Genomic DNA, 18671 nt, shown 5'->3' on the forward strand with positions numbered 1-18671 from the left:
GCCCTATTTTTTATTCTTTATTTTAAAACAGGGTCTAATTGAGTTGCAATGGGCCTAGGTAGCTGAGGCTGGCTGCAAACCCCGATCCTGTCTTAGCCTCCCAATGCTGGGATTACAAGGATGCACCACCATGCCTGGCTCTAATTCATATTTTATAACAGATCTCTATCAGTAAATTGACAAAGCAGATTCTATATAGTACATGTAACACAACCTGTGCTTTCTGCACATTCAAGTTGCTCAATAAATATTTGAGTGATGTACCATTCACAAATCTTTTTCACATATCGCTTTTATATAATGACTGAAAATCTCTTCTGTATTTTATAAAATAGTCCCAATATGAATTATGCATTAGACCCATTATGTCATAAGAACTCAGAAAACTGGTTTACTGTTTCCTGAAAGGCTCCTATTATCACTAACCTATTTTTTTATAAAATCACATAATTCTTTAATATGTTCACTTTTAAAGTATCCAAAATCATTGGAAAAATTAGAATTATGAATTTCTTTTACTGAATAGTTTTTTGGGTTTTTGTGCAGTACTGGGGATTGAACCCAGAGGCATTCTACCTCTGAGCTATACCCTCAGCCCTATTCTTTTTTTTAATTCTTTACTTTGAAACCTGCGATCCTCATGTCTCAGCTTCCAAAGAGTAGGTCACAACCAGCCTCAGCAACAAAGCAAGACTCAGCAACCCAGTGAGACCTTGTTTCAAAATAAAAAATCTAAAAGGGTAGGGGTGTAGTTTGCAGGTAGCATGCCCCTGGGTTCAATCTCCAGTAAAACACACACACACCCCGAACTAAGGGGTTCTTTCAATTTTATAGTTAAGTACTATACTACATTTGATGAGAACATTATATACCCTAAATGTAATTTTTTTTTCCAGGTCTGGGGATGGAACCCAGGGGCATTTGACCCTCGAGCTATACCCCCTGCCCTATTATTTTCATTTTTTTATTTTGAGACAGGGTCTCACTAAGTAGCTGAGGCTATCCGCGGTGAGCCGCAATCCTCCAGTCTCAGTCTTGCAGAAGCTGGGATTACAAGCACGGGCCACCACGCCTGGCTCCTAAATGTAATTTAAAAGTAAATCAACTAGTTATAATCCATTTTATTTTATTTTATTTTTTTGCAGGTCTGGAGATGGAACCCAGGGGCATTCGACCTCTGAGCTACACCCCTGCTCTATTTTTTATTCTTTATTTTGAAACCGGGTCTCACTGAGTTGCACAGGGCCTAAGTAGCTGAGGCTGTCCGCGAACCACGATCCTCCAGTCTCAGCCTCCCAAATGCTGGGATTACAAGTGTGCGTCACCACATCAGGCTTTATAATTCATTCTAAAGTAACAATTGACACACTACAGTGTAACCAGAGCAAAGATTTTTAATGCTTGATTTATTTATTTATTTTGGTGTTACTGGGGTTCCTGGAAGCCCATCTACCTCCGGACTACACTCCCAGACCTATTTTATATTTTTGAAACAGGGTCTCTTACACCAGCGCGGCTGGCTTCGAACCTGCGCGATCCTTCTGTCTCTGCCTCCCAAGCGCGGGGATTACAAGCGTGCGCCACCACGCCCGGCCATAATGCTTGATTTAAATATCATTACTTTGAATTATCCAAATAGTTTATTTTCATTTTTAAAATGTTTAATAGCATTCCTGACCTTTATAATTAAAAGATATTCTGAAATAGAACTATACATGCACAATATGTTTGTTCAGTCTCCTACGGGTATTTTTCAAAAACACCAAGGCACGAACTAAATTTCTAGTCTGGCAAAGCATTATTATTTTGGTAATGTTAAACAGAAAACTGCATATATTTTTAAATCCCCCCCTTTTTTTGGTGGTCCAAATTGAATCTAGGAGAAGCAAGTGTTTTACTACTGGGCTACAGCCCCAGCCCTTATTCTATGAGTTTTAGTGCCTAAGTAATGAGGTAAATTCTAGGTTTGCTGCTAAATACACTATTCAGAAAACTTAAAAACCCCAACAATTAACAACAACAACAACAACAAAAAACCCAGCTGTTTTGCTCAAGTCTTTAATGATGTTTAATTTGTTAATATACAATATAAGTGGACATCCTATTTGGATTAGAATAACTAAAGCCCATGCAAGTGTTATGTTCTGAATCTTACCATGTTTGATGCATTCATATGTTGTATCAGTTTAGAATCAGGAACAATAACTTGTGGTGCTGTAGCTACAAAAAAACAAGAGCACATGCAAATAAGCAACCATGAGGCTATTTCATAATCATAAAGGGTTATATAATGCACATTGTATTTCATAGTTTTGCATATTTTCTGCATTCAAATCCTCTCAAATATTCAATATCTCCTGAAGGTTTTAAATTTCTATAGAAAAGAAAGGTTGTGATATCCCTACCCTATGCTAAAAAACATTATTAAAGTAACAAGATAATAGAAATTAGGAAGACAAAATAGTGATACCTAACATCTGAACATATGTCTCTGTGCATTTCTAAATAACCTGGAAATCTCAAACATAATCTTGTCTTAGTAACTCTTAATTGTTTTAATGATGCAATATACCACCACTAGGATGACTTATTAATCCACTAAGAATAAACTCAAAAAGTTAAAACTAGTTTTTTTTTAAATATACATAGACCTATTCTCCAAACTTGGCAGTTACCACAATCATACTTCCATCACCTGTTCAGAAAATACATATCAGAAATAATAGCAATGTTACCTCAGTATAAAAAAAACTGTTTGATTCCGCAAACTTCAGAGAATACACAGATAATCCCATTATCATAATATTCTCTGAGCGAAAAAAACCAAATTTTAATTTATGATGACTTATAATCCTAGAGCCATGTCTGAAGGCAATAGGAGGAATAGTCATCAAAGAAAACGAAAATCATAAAATTATTTAAAACAATGTTATAGGTTTAAAACCAGGTACTAAGTCTTGTTTGATATAAACAGTAAAATAACACAAACAGAATCATTTACTGTGAATCACTGCTGATTTTGTCTATATATACTCTCAGCTGAGATTAAATGGTTACCTTGAAAGAAATTTTCCATTTACACTCACTCTCCTCTCCAATAACAAGATTCACTGAATTGGAATTCACAAAAAATTTTATAAATGAACAAAAAAATCAAGCGTTTTACCTTTCCCAAGATCCAGATTCTCCTTAGTGTGAAATGGAGCTAAGTACTATTTCACAAAAACCCTACAAGGCATTAATGACACCGTATCTAGAAAATGATTTGCACATGCAGAAGACTACAGTACGTCTATATTTTTTTCTTATTTTATATCTTACGTTTTTATTTTTCCAGTACCGAGGATGGAAACCAGGGGTATTCTACTTCTGAGCCACATCCCCCAGCTCTAATTTTTATTCTTTATTTTGAAACAAGGTCTCACTAAGTTGCAGAGGCCTGACTTAAGTAGCTGAGGCTGTCTGAGAACCCCTTTCTTCCTGTCTCAGCATTCCTTCCTGTCTCAGCACCCCAAGTACTAGGATTACAAGTGTGAACCCCCATGTCTGGACTTGTTTTTTCTTATTTTAAATCAAGTACTATAGCCAGGCGTGGTGGCGCACGCTTATAATCCCCGTGCTTGGGAGGCAGAGACAGGAGGATCGCACAGGTTCGAAGCCAGCCGCGCTGGCTTAGGAGACCCTGTTTCCAAATAAAAGTATAAAATAGGTCTGGGAGTGTAGCCCAGAAGTAGAAGGGTTTCCAGGAACCCCAGTACCACCAAAAAAATAAAAAAATAGCTGTCATCCATATATCCACTCTTCACTAATTCTATCAATTTTGACTAATAACTGACTCCTAGATTGCATTTTCAGATGCCCAAGAAGAGTTATAAAATTCCTTCAGTGTTTAAGATATATGAATAAAAACTAACCTCAAACATGTCTTTGAAGGAACATATTTAATAAAGTAGCCGGAAGTGGTGGCGCACGCTTGTAATCCCCACGCTTGGGAGGCGGAGACAGGAGGATCGCGCAGGTTCAAAGCCATCTGCGCTGGCTTAAGAGATCCTGTTTCCAAATAAACTATAAAATAGGTCTGGGAGTGTAGTCCGGAGGTAGAAGGGTTTCCAGGAACCCCAGAACCACCATAAATAAATAAATAAATAAATAAATAAATAAATAAATAAATAAATAAATAAATAGGCAAGCAAGCAAGCAAACCAAACAAACAGAGAAGGGAGTGATGATGCATGCCTATAATCCCAATACTTGAGAGGCCGAGACATGAGAATTTTAGGTTCAAGGCCAAAATCAGGAATTTATTAAGATCCTGTTTCAAAATAAAAAAATAAGAAGGGCTTGGGGGCTGTAGCTCAGAGGCAGAATGCCCCTAGGTTCAATCCCCAGTACCAAAAAGAAAGTGAAAAAGCCCGTAGTAAATAAACTTCTATAGACCTGGCAGCTTATTTTAGAAAATAAACCACTATCTGGCTATCTCAAAAAATAAAAATGAAATACACACACACACACACACACACACACACACACACACACTTACTTGAATATTAATCGGCTTTTTATTGGAGAATTATCTATCATTACTATACAAATCGTATCTGTATTTTATACAAAAATGTGTGTTATGTGTGTAAACACTCACAAAGCCAAAAAGATGGAAAGAAACAAGAGCATGGTAATCTTTTTTATTATTTTGGTTTATTAAGCACTTCTTAAAAAGACACAAGAAACCCAAAATATTTCTTTCAACTTAGTTAAAAGAATATCTTAATTTCCAAGCAGTAGTAGAAAAACAAATCCAGTCTCACCTTGCTGTGATGCAGGAATAAGGACCTGCTGGGTCTGTGCTTGCTGAGGTACCGTCTGCTGAGGTTGGGCTTGTTGATGGTGGTGGTGATGGTGGTGCTGCTGTTGCTGGGGTTGATGGGGCTGTTGTACTTGCAATAAAAGCTGTTGCTCTTCTGAATGAAATCCATCTACTGCCCTAGACTGCATTAGTTTATTCTCCCATAACTAAGGTAAAAGATTAAAGATTTCTAAGTGAAAGTCAGAGGAGATAACTCGACATACCAACAAAATGTTTGTATTCGCTGTTTATAAATTTCTTCCATTTTAAACATGAAAATAATCACAAATACAACCAAACTAACTCTTATTATTCTTCAAGTATAAACAATAATGAAAACAAATCATGACAGAACCCAATCTCATTTTTGTCACTTTTGTTTTGTTTTGTCTTGTTTTTTGGTGGTACCAGGGTTCCTGGAAACCCTTCTACCTCCGGGATCCACTCCCAGACCGATTTTCTATTTTTATTTGGAAGCAGGGTCTCTTAGCCAGCGCCGTTGGCTTCCAACCTGCGCAATGCTCCTGTCTCCACCTCCCAAGCATGGGGATTACAAGCGTGCGTCACCACACCCAGCTTCAGTTTCGTCACTTTAGAATGCTGAAAAATTTTGTTCCTTTTTACATCTTCAATAATAACTTTCTATACTGTTTAATTGGCTAATAATATTTAGCTAGTTTTATATAAGCAATTTTTCAGTAATTAAAAATTATCTTTTGTGATGTAGTCATCTTTTTAGAACTTTTAATACATATAATTCTGCCTCAAAATAAAGGATACAGAACATAAATTTATCTCTTTCACACTATTAAACTGTTTCATGCATAAAATTAAAGTACTATGTAAAATTACTTTGTGGCTATATAAAGTGCATATAAAACACAAATAACTTTAATTATGTATGTGTAATATTTCAACAGCTGAAAAAAAAATCCTAAATATTTCTGGCTAGAAGAATGAGAAACACAAAGAATATCCCAAAAAGTCAGAAAAGTCCAATCCAATCCTACATAAGAAAAAAGAAACAGAACCGAGCATGGTGACACAATCCCAATACTTGGGAGGCTGAAACAGGATCACAGGCCAGCCTTAGCAGCAACTTAGTGAGACTCTGTTTCAAAAAATATAAAGGGCTGTTAGAAAAGCCTGAGTTCAGTCCCCAGTACCAAAAACAAAAACACAGCAATGCTTTATGGTCTTAGAAGTCTTCTCAACCTTCCACTTCTGGAAATTTCCTTCCTCTTCTTATTATATCAAATACACACAATGGAATTCTACTCAGCAATAAAGAAGAACAATGCTTGGTATGGTGGCATATGCTTGTAATCCCAGCATTTGGGAGGCTGAGACAGGAATATTGTGCAGGTTCAAAGCCAGCCTCAGCTTAGTGAGGCCCTTTGCAACTCAGTGAGACCCTGTTTCAAAATAAAGAATAGCCGGGCGTGGTAGTGCACGCTTGTAATCCCCGCGCTTGGGAGGCAGAGACAGGAGGATCACGCAGGTTCGAAGCCAGCCACATGCGCTGGCTTAGGAGACCCTATTTCCAAATAAAAATGTAAAAATAAGTCTGGGAGTGTAGCCCGGAGGTAGAAGGGCTTCCAGGAACCCCAGTACCACCAAAAATAAAAAATAAAATAAAATAAAATAAAATAAAGAATAAAAAATAGGGTGTAGCTCGGAGGTAGAATGCCTCTGGGTTCCATCCCTAGTACCGCAAAGAAAGGAAAAAATAAAGAACAAAATCATGTCATGTGCAAGAAGATGGAAAGACCTGGAGAACATTATGTTAAGTGAGATCAGCCAAGCACTGAAAGAGAAGGGACATATGTTTTCTCTAATATGCCCAAACTAGGGAGTATTAGGAATACCAGAGAGATTGCAGATAATGGAGAGGAAACCTCAGCAAAGCTAGAATGAAAGAGTAGGAGAGGAAGTCTGAGGTTGATTAATGGAGGAGCTACATTCGAATATGTGTAAAAGTATGAATGGTCAACCTGAACACTCATTGCTGAAAAGGGGGAAAAGAGAAGGAGGGGGCACCAAGCACTGTCTGAATGCATGACATTTTCAATATGATCCACATAAAGATAAAAAAGTAAAATATAATTATAAACAAAAATAAAAAAAGATGAATAGTCCTTTTCTGCTTAGCCAATTATATAGGTTGAGTATCCCTATTCTAAAAATTTATCGGAAGCAGTCCAAAATCTGACACTTTTTGAGTACATGATACGAGTGGAAAATCCCATACCATGAAACTTTTGTTTCATGCACAAAATTATTAAAATATTGTGTTGTACTCACTAATTCTTGTGATTATGAGAGATGATACAATGCTTATGTGATGAGATGAGGTGAGGTAAGTAACAGGCATTGTGACACAGAAGCAACTTCTAATATCTAAACATAAACACTGCAACACAGCACAATGACAACTGATCTGAAAACTGAAACGTCTAGTACATGATTAATGGCTGAGAAGTATATACAGTGTTGATATGCTGTAGAAAGACATGACTCACATCCTGGGCAGTATGGAGGTGGCTAAAGAAAGACTTCATCACGCTACTTAGAACACATAATATAAAATGTATATAATGCTTATTTCTGGAATTTTCCATGTAATATTGACTATGGGCAACTGAAACCCCCAAAATTAAAACTGTGTGTGTGTGTGTGTGTGTGTGTGTGTGTGTGTGTGTGTGTGAGAGAGAGAGAGAGAGAGAGAGAGAGAGAGAGTGTGTGTGTTGAGGGGGGAACTACTATACTTATTTATAAAAGCAGATTCCTGGATTCCATTCTATGACCCCTGTTAAGCTCCAAAACTTGCATTTTTAGCTAGCACTCCAGATAATCTTCCCTCTGAAGATCAAGTTGCCTACATTATTATATCAAATGCTACTGTAATGGCATTTCTGTTCAAAAATACATTGTAATGTGCACTGTATTTTCAAACAGAAACTACTTGCAGCTCCCAGAATATAGCAAACATGATTATAGACTATTCCTTGTGATTTTTTTCCCTTACAATTCTCAAAACAAAGCAAATGTCAAGTCAACTAGACTCAAAGAAAAGTTCATTGATGGTGCATTTTATAGGCTTTCTTATTTCTGTCCTTAACACTCAGTCTATCTTCTCTATTACAGTATGAACTCCCTCAGGGCAGAGACTGTCTTACTCTGCCTCTAACAAGCACATATATATTCACCAGCCATTTAATAGTAAACTCAAAGGCTTTAAAAAAGGAAACAAAGACTTGTTTTCTAGAATAGTTTCCCCATGAAGATGCTACTAACATTTTAGACAAGTCAATAATTCACCATGAAGGAGAGTCCCACAGGAAATGTGCAGTAAATACAACATTGCTGTTTCTTGCCTCTAAATGCTAAAGGTCTATTAGTCACCATGACACACTATCTTGGCCCCACACACTTTCAAAGACTTTTGGGGGTTGGTTAATATAGTCCATTTAGAACCACTATTTACTAAGTATTGTAACACTGTTCTAAGTATTGTGAAAATTTAAAAACAATACCATACAAGCAATAAGTTTATAACATCAAATAATACAGTATTTGAATCAAGCATTTAGCTTCTCTCTCTCTCTTTTTTTTTTTTTTTTTAGTGGTACTGGGGATGGAACCCAGGGGCATTCTACCTCTTAGCTACACCCTCAGCTGTTTTATTCCTTATTTTGAAACACGGTCTCATTGAGTTGCAAAGGGCCTAAGTAGATGAGGCTGGCCATGAACCTCAATCTTCCTGTCTCAGCCTCCCGAATGCTGGGATTACAAGTGTGCGCCACCATGCCCGGCTTCTTTCATTTCATTTTTACACAACTTAAATTTATCAAAACATTGAATGTTTTGATACAGTGGCACATGCCTATCATCCGAATACTTGGGATGCTGAGACAGGAGGACGGCAGGTTCAAGATCAACCTCAGCAACTTGGTGAGACTCTGCTTCAAAACAAAGGAAAAATAGGGCTGGAAGTGTGGCTCAGAGAATGAATGTCCCTAGGTTCAATCCCCAGTACCCAAGTAAATAAGTAAGTAAATAAATCCAACTTTTTAAATATTAGCTCCTAAACAATGTTAACAATGTTTTGACAATAAATTACTATTCTAATAGGAATTAGAAGCCAACCAGAAATGCTTAATTGTTAAGTTTTATCTATTTATTTTGCTTAGAAAATAGAAAGAGCTCTTTCCCCACCCCCCTAAATTTGTATAGTATTTCCTTTCTCCCAACAAGTTACTATTATTTCTGGCAGTTCTACTTTAAAAATCTCAGTTTGCAGACAGCCTCAGCTACACAGTGAGGCCCTTTGCAACTCAGTGAGACCCTGTTCCAAAATAAATAATAAAAAATAGGGCTGGGGTATAGCTCTGAGGTAAAATGCCCCTGGGTTCCATCCCCAGTACTAGGAGAAAAAAAAAATCTTTGCCTAGGTCTCTAAAATTTACATAAAATATTCATTTTCTATTCCCAAAAGGGTTAAAATATATATATATATTTATATACATATCAACTAGACATTAACAAGTTTATTTAGGTCTGTGTACTTTCTAAGTACATATACATACAGACTTAATTTTCATAAAAATCCTATGTAATTGACGTTATTATCTCCACTTATTTATTTAGGCACTATGGATTGAACTCAGCAGCATTGTACCCCTGAGCTATACTCCCAGCCTTTTTTGTTGTTGTTGTTGTTGTTGTTGTTGTTGTTGTTGTTTTATGAACTAGAGTTACTGAAAGTCTGGATTGCTGGAGCTGTCCTCAATTCTGCATTCTTTCCATCTCAACCTCCCAAATACTGGAATTACAGGTATGCATCTATTACTATTACTACAGGTGTGAATTTACTACTATTACCCAGCTGTTACTACCTCCTTTTCAAAGGAAAAAAAAAACTCAAGGAATAAGTTAGGTAACTTATCCAAGATTACCAACTAAAAGCAGGCTGAACTAGGATATAACCCAAGGCGGTGTGACTCGTGCCTTAGGTCTGAACTCTGCTAAATTTCGCACCCTAGGTATTGTGCTTACCTCACTATAATCTCAGTTCTAATCCAAGCTACTTTACCTCTTAACTATATTACTGCTCTCAGAATAAGCAGATGACTCTTAGAACCATCTATAGTACCACCCATCACCAACGCAAAATCTAAACACAACTCTGGCACATTTCTTCTTAGTAGATAGTGTATAAGTCACAGGGGATAAAATGTCTAGGTTCACATCTCTACCACTTACTAGCTAAATGCCCTTGTTAAAGAACAGTTCGAGTCTACTTTCTAATCTATAATTTGTGATGAATCTATTGCTCCCTGGCAATATGCTAGGCTAGAAATTTTAAAGGGTTCTCTATTTTCACAAAACATCTTTTAATGAGTAATTACATTTTGGGGGCTTCCAAGAAATATTAGGAAAACACCGCTTTTCCTAAAAGCAAACAAAGTGGAAAGGAGACTATTATTCAAATCATGGTCCAAGTGTTTCTACATTACTAGAGTATATGAGGCATCTCTCTATCTAGAGTATATTTGGTATAGTGTTTCCACCTGGGCATGACTTTACCCTCACTCCCCTATAGTGATCTAACAATGTCTGAAGACATTTTTGGTCACAACTAAAGGTTGCTACTGTCATCTAGTGGGCAGAAGCCAGTTATGTTGCTAACATTCCAGTGAATACAACAGTTCTTGCAACAACCAGTTCAAAATGTTAACAGTGCCAAGGTTGAGAAACCTGAACTAGAGGGAGGTAAAATGAATTTCAAATTTATTTCCAAATGACAAAAATATTCTACTTTTTGTCTTCTTAAAAAGAAAGGCCAGCTGGCATGGTGACTCAAGCCTGTAATCCCAGTACATGGGAGGCTAATACAAGAGGACCACAAGTTCAAAGTCAACCTCATCAACTTAAAGATTCCGTTTCAAAATAAGAAGTAAAGGGTTAAGGGTGTAGCTCAGAGGTAGAATGCCCTGGATTCAATTCCCAGTACTTCTCACACCCCAGGTAGCCAAAAAGAGAAAACCCATGTTTTACATCTTACATGGTACGCTATTTAGATATAGGTAGGAAATCAGGGTAATTTTATCATTTACTTTTAAAAGAATTTCTAGACCAATTTCTATTCCCAACAAGTCAACTCAACAACCCAAAACACCTTTTAGATTCAAACATAAATTTACTGAATCATATTTTATACATTTTCTCTATTTCTATGTCTTTATAGCTTATACAGTAAAATAGGAGCATAGTGATTCAAAAAATAACATTGAGAAGTGGGCTGAATTTATTTTTATCATAATTTTCCTGTATTATCTAGTTAAGCCTTAAATTATATGCATTCATATTACACATTTTAATTCATAATCTAATTCATCACTATATCCTTTATAGTATTAAGCAAGCTTTTAAAGAAAGTTTATGAAATGACAAAAGGAAGAGTAGGGGCTAAAGCTAAATGACAAAATCCTTTATAAATGATAAACTATAAAATTAATGTTAATTTTATTAACAAGAATGTCTAAACCTGCAAAGTCCAATATGGCAGTCACATGTGAAGTTTAAATTAACTAAAATTAATAAATATTCAATTCCCTGGTTCCTCTAGTCATTTTTTTAAATGTTTTATTATTTTTTGGTACTGGGAAATGAACCCAGGAACATGCTACCTCCAAGCTATACCCCAGCCCTTCACATTTATTGACTGATCTATTTCTTTTGTGGTACTGGGGAATGAACCAGGAACATTCAATCTCTGGGCTATACCCCCAGCCCTGTTTTATTTCCTTATTTTGAAATAGGGTCTTGCTAAATTGTGGAGGGCCTCACAAGTTGCTGAGACTGGTCATGAACCTACAATCCTCCTATCTCAGACTCCCAAGTACTGGGATTACAAGTATGTGCTAGCATACCAGGCATCCTTTTTTATTTTGAAACAGAGCCATGTTAAGTTGCTAAGGACAACCTCAAACATGTAATCCTCTCCTGTTTTAGGTTCCCAAGTGCTAGCCACCATGCCCAGCCTCTAATCACATTTTAAGTGCTTAATAGTCACATGTGGCTAATGACTACCATAACATAGATCACTACAGAAAAATTGTATTGGACAGTCCTGGCCGTTCAGCTACTAAATCTAGGACACATTCTGCAAGTTCTAATGAGGACCTGAAAAAATTTAGCACAGAAAACTAAATAACAAGCTCATTTTAGTCCAACAGTTTTAACTCCTATTATAACCCAGGATAGACAGAGTATATGTCATTTAAAAATAACAAAAATATTAAACTATTTTGTTCAATCAGATTTTGGAGCCACATTTGTTATTAAGCAGTTCATCTATTTACTGAATGCCAACCCTATGCTTTGTGGTACAAGTTGGGAATTCAAAGTTGAATAAGTCATACTTTTATCATTAAAACTAACCACTAAACCAAATATCACTACCTGACCTACTAAGTACCTATGCATACCTTAAAAATCAAACAAAATAAAATATACAAAGTAAAATACAAGTGGAGATAACTGATTTCAAAGACAACTCTTTTCCTTTGCAAAGAATTTCTCCTATTGTGACGAGTAGGAAAAAAAATCAATTCTCAAGATTTTCTTTGTACAAAATAAGAGTATATGATAAACAACCTTGACTGACTGCTACTATGACCTTCCCATAAGGTATATTATTTAAATCCTTAAGACTGATTTTCATCCCCTCTAAACTTTCTATCTTCTACATAAGCTCACAAAACTACACTGACTACCATTATGAGTGGACAATACACTGAAAAACACTCCAGGAACACTAAGGAATCAAAATAAACCTATTGTCTTAATATTCATACCTGAGATATTTTATGCTGTTTAGATTACTATTAGTAGTTTAGATTATTCCTCTAACATATCTCATAGATTGCTTTCTTAAACTAGCATATCTAGATATCTTTTCTTCACTATGAACAACCTTTTTATTTCTCTGAGAGTAAGTATCTTTGCATCTCATTTAAACTTACATTTATTTTTTTCTTTCCTTAAACAGGCAGATTCTTATTAAATAGAAAAGGTAGCCGAGTATGGTAGTGCATGCTTGTGATCCCAGTGCTCAGGAGGCTGAGACAGGTGGATCACAGGATCGAAGCAAGCCCCAGCAACGTTGTGAGACTCACTACAACTTAATGAGAACCTATTTCCAAATAAAAACTAATAAATAGGGCTGGGATGTAGCTCAGGTTTAAAATCATCCTGGGCTCAATCCCCAGTACTATCCAAGGGGGGGGGGGGGTGAAGGATGAATTTGCCCACAGATGCTTAAACACACTAAAATCTAGCCACGTGTGGTGACACACACTTGTAATCCCAGCATTTGGGAGGCTGAGACCAGAGGATCGCAGTTCGCAGACAGACTCAACTACTTTGTGAGGCCCTCTGCAACCTAATGAGAGCCTGTTCAAAATAAAGAATAAAAAATAAGACAAGGGAGCCGGGCGTGATGGCGCACACTTGTAATCCCAGCATTCGGGAGGCTGAGACTGGAGGATTGTGGTTCATAGACAACCTCAGCTACTTCGTGAGGCCTCTGCAACTCAGGGAAACCCGGTTTCAAAATAAATAATAAAAAATAGGGCAGGGGGTGTAGCCTGGAGGTAGAATGCCCCTGGGATCCATCCCCAGACCGGCAAAACAAACAAACAAAAAAACAAAAAAAACACTAAGATTTATTTTATCACCAATAAAGGTAAGATTTGTTTTATTTAAAATAAATTCCTAGGCTGTGGTCTCTGCAGCTCCAGTGAATAAGTAAAACCACAATAAATGTTCCTTTTTTTGGTGCTGGGGATTGAACCCAAGGGCATTCTACCTTTAAGCTACATGCCCAGCTCTATTTCATTTGGAAACAGGGTTAGTAGTTTTCACAAATCCAGAACAAGTTAAAAAGTTATTTTGACAATTATATAAAATTTAAGAAAACAAACAACCAGCTTCCAATGTAAAGTGTACATTTGGCCCACATAAATGATCTGACCCAAACACCTAAGTTTTTTTTAATCAAACTTTATTCATGCCTTACAACAAACAAATTTTAAAATAAGGGTATAATAAGACCCTGAAAAGAAGGTCATGGTGTCACACACCTGTAATCCCAGTACTTTGGAGAATGATAGGAGATTACAGGTTTGAGGACAGCCTTAGCACTATAGTAAAAGACTCAGCAACCTAGCAAGACTGCTTCAAAAACAAAAAACTAAAGAAAGGGCTGGGAGGTGCAGAGCTCAGAAACAGAATGTCCCTGGGTTCAATCCCAGGTGTCTCCCCCCCAAAAAAAAGACCTTTAAAAACTTTAAAAACTCTTGTAGAATGTTAGCCGTCCAAAATTAATATTCAACACTACTGTAAGGTATTGCGATAAGCATTTATACAGGTATTCCATTTAATCCTTAAAACAACTGTTGAGTAGTACTATCAACTCCAATCCTACATGTAAGGAAACTGAAATACACAAGTCGCTGGCCTAACGTGAGAGGAATATTGGATGGTAGAACTGGGAAAACCAACACCATTCACTTAACGATACTGCCTCCTTAAAGTGAAAGGTTCATCCTATGGAAAACTACATTCATTCTGGCTAAGAAGAATTATTAAGGGGTCCATTATGAATATTAAAATCAAGAAGACAAACTCACAGTTTTTAGTTCCATCAGGACTTGTTCATCCACTCCATCATCCAGAAAAATGTCTCTCACATCATTAATAACGTCTTCAATTACAGATCTATATAGTTTAGGCTTTAAGGAAAAAATAAGACTCTTTTAAAAAAGATAATTTTCAAGCGGTTAAAATGTGTTAGTAGTTTTCACAAATCCAGAACAAGTTAAAAAGTCATTTTGACAATTATATAAAACTTATTTAAAGATACAAAATGTTAAAAGATATGGCCATAACATTTGTTCTAACCTGAATTCAATGGCTGTATATTTTAAATGAAATAGTAAGATTTTGTAATGTAATTCATAAACAGAAGCTACTTGTACATAAAAGGTCTATATATTTCCAGTTATACTTTTCTAGATAGAACTGAAAAGGGCAATTTAAAAAGATTTTATGGCTACTTATGTCTGGGTTCCTATTATCCTATTTTGTGTTTTATACCCTGCTGCATCTCATAACCCTGCCACTAATTCTTAAGACTTCAGAGCACTCTATGTCCAACAGTCAACTCTCTGGTAATAATCAGCAACCAAATGAGTACTGAAAATTTGAAATCACCTGTACGTTGTGCCCTAGTCTGTACCTTTAAGCTACACCATTAAACTGTTCATATACCCACAATTACAGGTCTCAAGGTCCCACGGGAACAAGGCACACTGATCCCTTTCCCATGATTCCACTCCTCCTATTCCTGTGCAGGTGATGCTATGGAAAAGAATCATGAACACCCCTGTATATTTAATTATTAGTAATAGTAGCACAGTATTGGTGTTAGTATTATTCAGAGCGAGGGTGGGGTAAAGGAGCTGCTTTTATAACAGAGAAAGTGAGCAAAATAAAAACAGATGTAAAAGCACTTTAAAAGGACTTTTAAAATGGGGGGGGGGGGGGTTAGAAAAATTAGCCTCTCATCTTATTTTTAACCAGTTAGAAAAAAGAGAGTTTGCATGTCAGACAAATTTGCCTTCTTATATGTCTGTCATTTCCATTACTATATGTTAACAATTTTTTGTTGCTGTTTAATGCTTTGTCCTTGTTAAAGTAAGTTACTAGCTATCCAATAAAACCAAGGGTTTACTCTCATAAGCAAACTTTAAACAAATAAATGATCTATTAGCATTCCTATCAGTAATAGTTATAAAAAGAGAACCTCTAATTCATAGATGCCTAGCCAAATATATGAATTTGTCAGTATAACATACTACAACCATAGAACATTGAGTCTTTTTCATTACAGATTTAACAATTCAAATATCCTTACTATTCCACTCACCAATCTACCTTATTTTTATTTTTTTGTGGTAGTAGGGATTGAACCCAGGGACATTCTACCTCTGAGCTTCACCTCCAGCCCTATTTTATTCTTTTTACTTTGAAAACAGGGTCTGAGTTTCAGAGGGCCTCACTAAGTTGGTGAGGGTGTTTGCAAACCTGTGATCCTTCTGTCTTAGCTTCCCAAGTGCTGGGATTACAAGTATACAACACCACGCCTGGCTTACCTCTTCATTTTAAATTTAAATTCAGAGCTTCCTCTGAATTTTATTAATCTGTAAAATGTGCATCTCTATCGCTCCTTAATTTTATTTAAGGTTCTGCTTCTATTATAATATAGTAAAATATATCTGACTATGGATGTCTTTCTTTCCTGTAGATATTAACTAATGAATTTTAAAATTATATCTATAAAGTGCTTTCTACCAATAACTCAGTATATTCTAAATAGACCATGTAATTTTAAAACTGGTTTTAAAATGTTTTCCCAGGAAACTATAGTTGTTTTGAAGTTTCTGAAGTCGGTTACCCTAAAAATCTTTTGCTAATAGATTTAGATATTTACAGGTACAAATTTGCTTTCTTTTGGGACTCTATCATTTATGCTCTAAGGTTTTGCTTTTGTGTCCTTAATAAACCTACAACTTGACAGCCAATTCAGAAGCACTATGGTTAAACAAAGGGAAATACGTAATTTCCATGTGTAGTTTACATAAAGAAATTAAGAACTTAGCAGAATTGTTCACTATTTGAAAATCTCTCAAAATACTGCTATTTTTAAAGGTACGTGTAAATACTACAGCAACTTATAAATTTTCCAAACTTTGCCTGGTTTGAAGGTTTTGTCTCTTATTGTATACAAAGTAATTTAGGTTTTCCCCTAATTAAAAAATAAACATATATATGTATATATGCATATATATATATATATTCCAAATTTTAGAGGGTCATGAGTGACATTATCAATTGATTTAAGTGTAAAGTTCCTTTAAAAAAATGTTGGTTCACTTATGCAATGTTGGAAAGCAAACTGGATTTTTCTGCTAGGTACCATGTCAACATCCAATGTAATAAAAATTTTTTATTACATCACCTACTAAAAATTTTACTTTTTTAAAATAGTCTGCTCTAAGTTGCATTCTGAACACTCACAATCCCCCTACCATAAATGTACTGTAAGATCCTTTATGGAAGCTTTAGTTACATTTATTTCTTTGAAAAACTTCATTGCTAAATTAAATCACAGGAAAAACATAAGAAATATTATTTCTAACATGCTTCCTGAATACATGGAACAGAATATTATCAAACCCAAGTCCTCTGCAGCTAAGAGTTACTGCAGAAAAATTTTTTTAAATCCCAACCTATGAACACACCTTCCAAACCAAAACAAAAACAAGACCATGTTATCTAAAATTATTTTTTAAATAATCTAAAAAATTAAAAGGGACGGCGGCTCGAACACATCTACCCTAACAAAGGCAAATCCTGGCTGCTGCAGCACGGCAAAACCTTGGGGCTCTGAGCAAAACTGCCCCGATCCGGTGCGTATTTACAGCGCCAGGAAAGGACCTAGAAATAAACCGAGCCCTGCACGCGCCAGCCTCTCGCCTCGGGAGCACGCACCTCCCAGCCCCGCTCGCAGCAGCTCTCACTATTTAAAGCCGGATCTGGTGTTTAAATGGAGAGGCGGTGACGTAGGCCTGAAAAGCACCTTCCCATCCTGGCAGAGTCTATATTAGAGAGCGGCAATGGCTCTATATAAACAGGGCAGCCAAAGGGAGGAGGACCACAAGGCTCAGGGACTGAAAAGCAGGGTAAGCGGCCGCAGCCATGATGGATCGACCCGAGCCGCCAACGGTGCAGTGTCGGGCGGCCGCGGGCTTGTCTGCGGCATTTGGGATCGGGCAAAACCAAACCAAAACAAAAAAACAAAAACGTGTTTTATTGTCAAAATAAAAATTAAGAGAGTTGGGTGGACTAGTGATCACACTGCGTTGGTGACTGAAAAGGTTATTTATGTGACTGCTTTTTGCAAACCTACGTGATCGCCAAGTAACCAAAAAGGAACCAGCGGGAAGTAGGCGAATTTCAAGGCGAAAGCGAGGGTATTCTGACCACTGTAAGCTGGCTTTTTTTTTTTCTTTCTTTCTTTTTTCTTTTTGGTTTTGTTTCGGTGCTTTTGCTAGTCGAAGACACGATGGGTTTTTTTTTTTTTTTTTTCCTGGCTTCCCCTTCGCCATTTTACCCGTGCGGAAGGAACTGAGATAAGTGCTTTTCAACCTTCGTCCTTTTTTAAAATAAAAAAGGAGGGGGGGAGAAGATGCCGTAAGATGACCCCAAGTGAAGGTCCCCAAAGCACCACCGCCAGCGACTCCCGAAGTCACCCCAAAGGCACCGCCGCCTTCCCGCGTTCAAGGGCCGCGGCGCCCGGGGTCGCCCCGCCGCCCGCCCGGCCCGCCGCCCCCGGCCCGGCCCGCCCCCGGCCCCCGAGGCGGGAAGCGGCCCGGTCGCCCCCGCCCCCGCCCGGGGCGGCCGTTGCTGCCGCCGGCGCGCAGCCCCCGCCGGCCTCCGCACCACGTCCTTACCACGGTGTTTGTATTTGCCGAGTTCGCCATTTCCACAACACAACACAAACAAGAGGGGGGCAACCCCGAGAAAGCGAGATTAAAAACAAAACCAAAAAATAAAAAATGTAAAATAATAAAACCGAGAGACCTGCTTGGAGGGTGACCCCCCCCCAAGTCGCCGCGAGGTTGGGGCAAAAAAAAAATAAAAAAATAATGATCTGAAAAAAATCGATCCTGGAGGAGTAAAGGGGGAAGCGGTG

General features: G+C 37.2%; 1 protein-coding gene across 1 annotated transcript in view; it reads right to left on the bottom strand.

Moving 5' to 3' along the window:
- The window catches only part of GTF2A1 (general transcription factor IIA subunit 1), a gene marked incomplete at both ends in the record, with an annotated part of 34333 nt that extends 15874 nt beyond the window's left edge, over positions 1–18459 (bottom strand). Inside the window, 4 exons of the mRNA XM_080707431.1 lie at positions 2156–2220; positions 4809–5013; positions 14545–14646; positions 18430–18459. Coding sequence (XP_080563557.1) covers positions 2156–2220; positions 4809–5013; positions 14545–14646; positions 18430–18459 — 402 coding nt within the window. The remainder of the gene's footprint in view (positions 1–2155; positions 2221–4808; positions 5014–14544; positions 14647–18429) is intronic.
- Between the last annotated feature and the right edge of the window lie 212 nt (positions 18460–18671).

The sequence above is a fragment of the Muscardinus avellanarius genome (assembly GCF_963383645.1).
Source record: "Muscardinus avellanarius genome assembly, chromosome: 12".
Lineage (NCBI taxonomy): Eukaryota > Metazoa > Chordata > Mammalia > Rodentia > Gliridae > Muscardinus > Muscardinus avellanarius.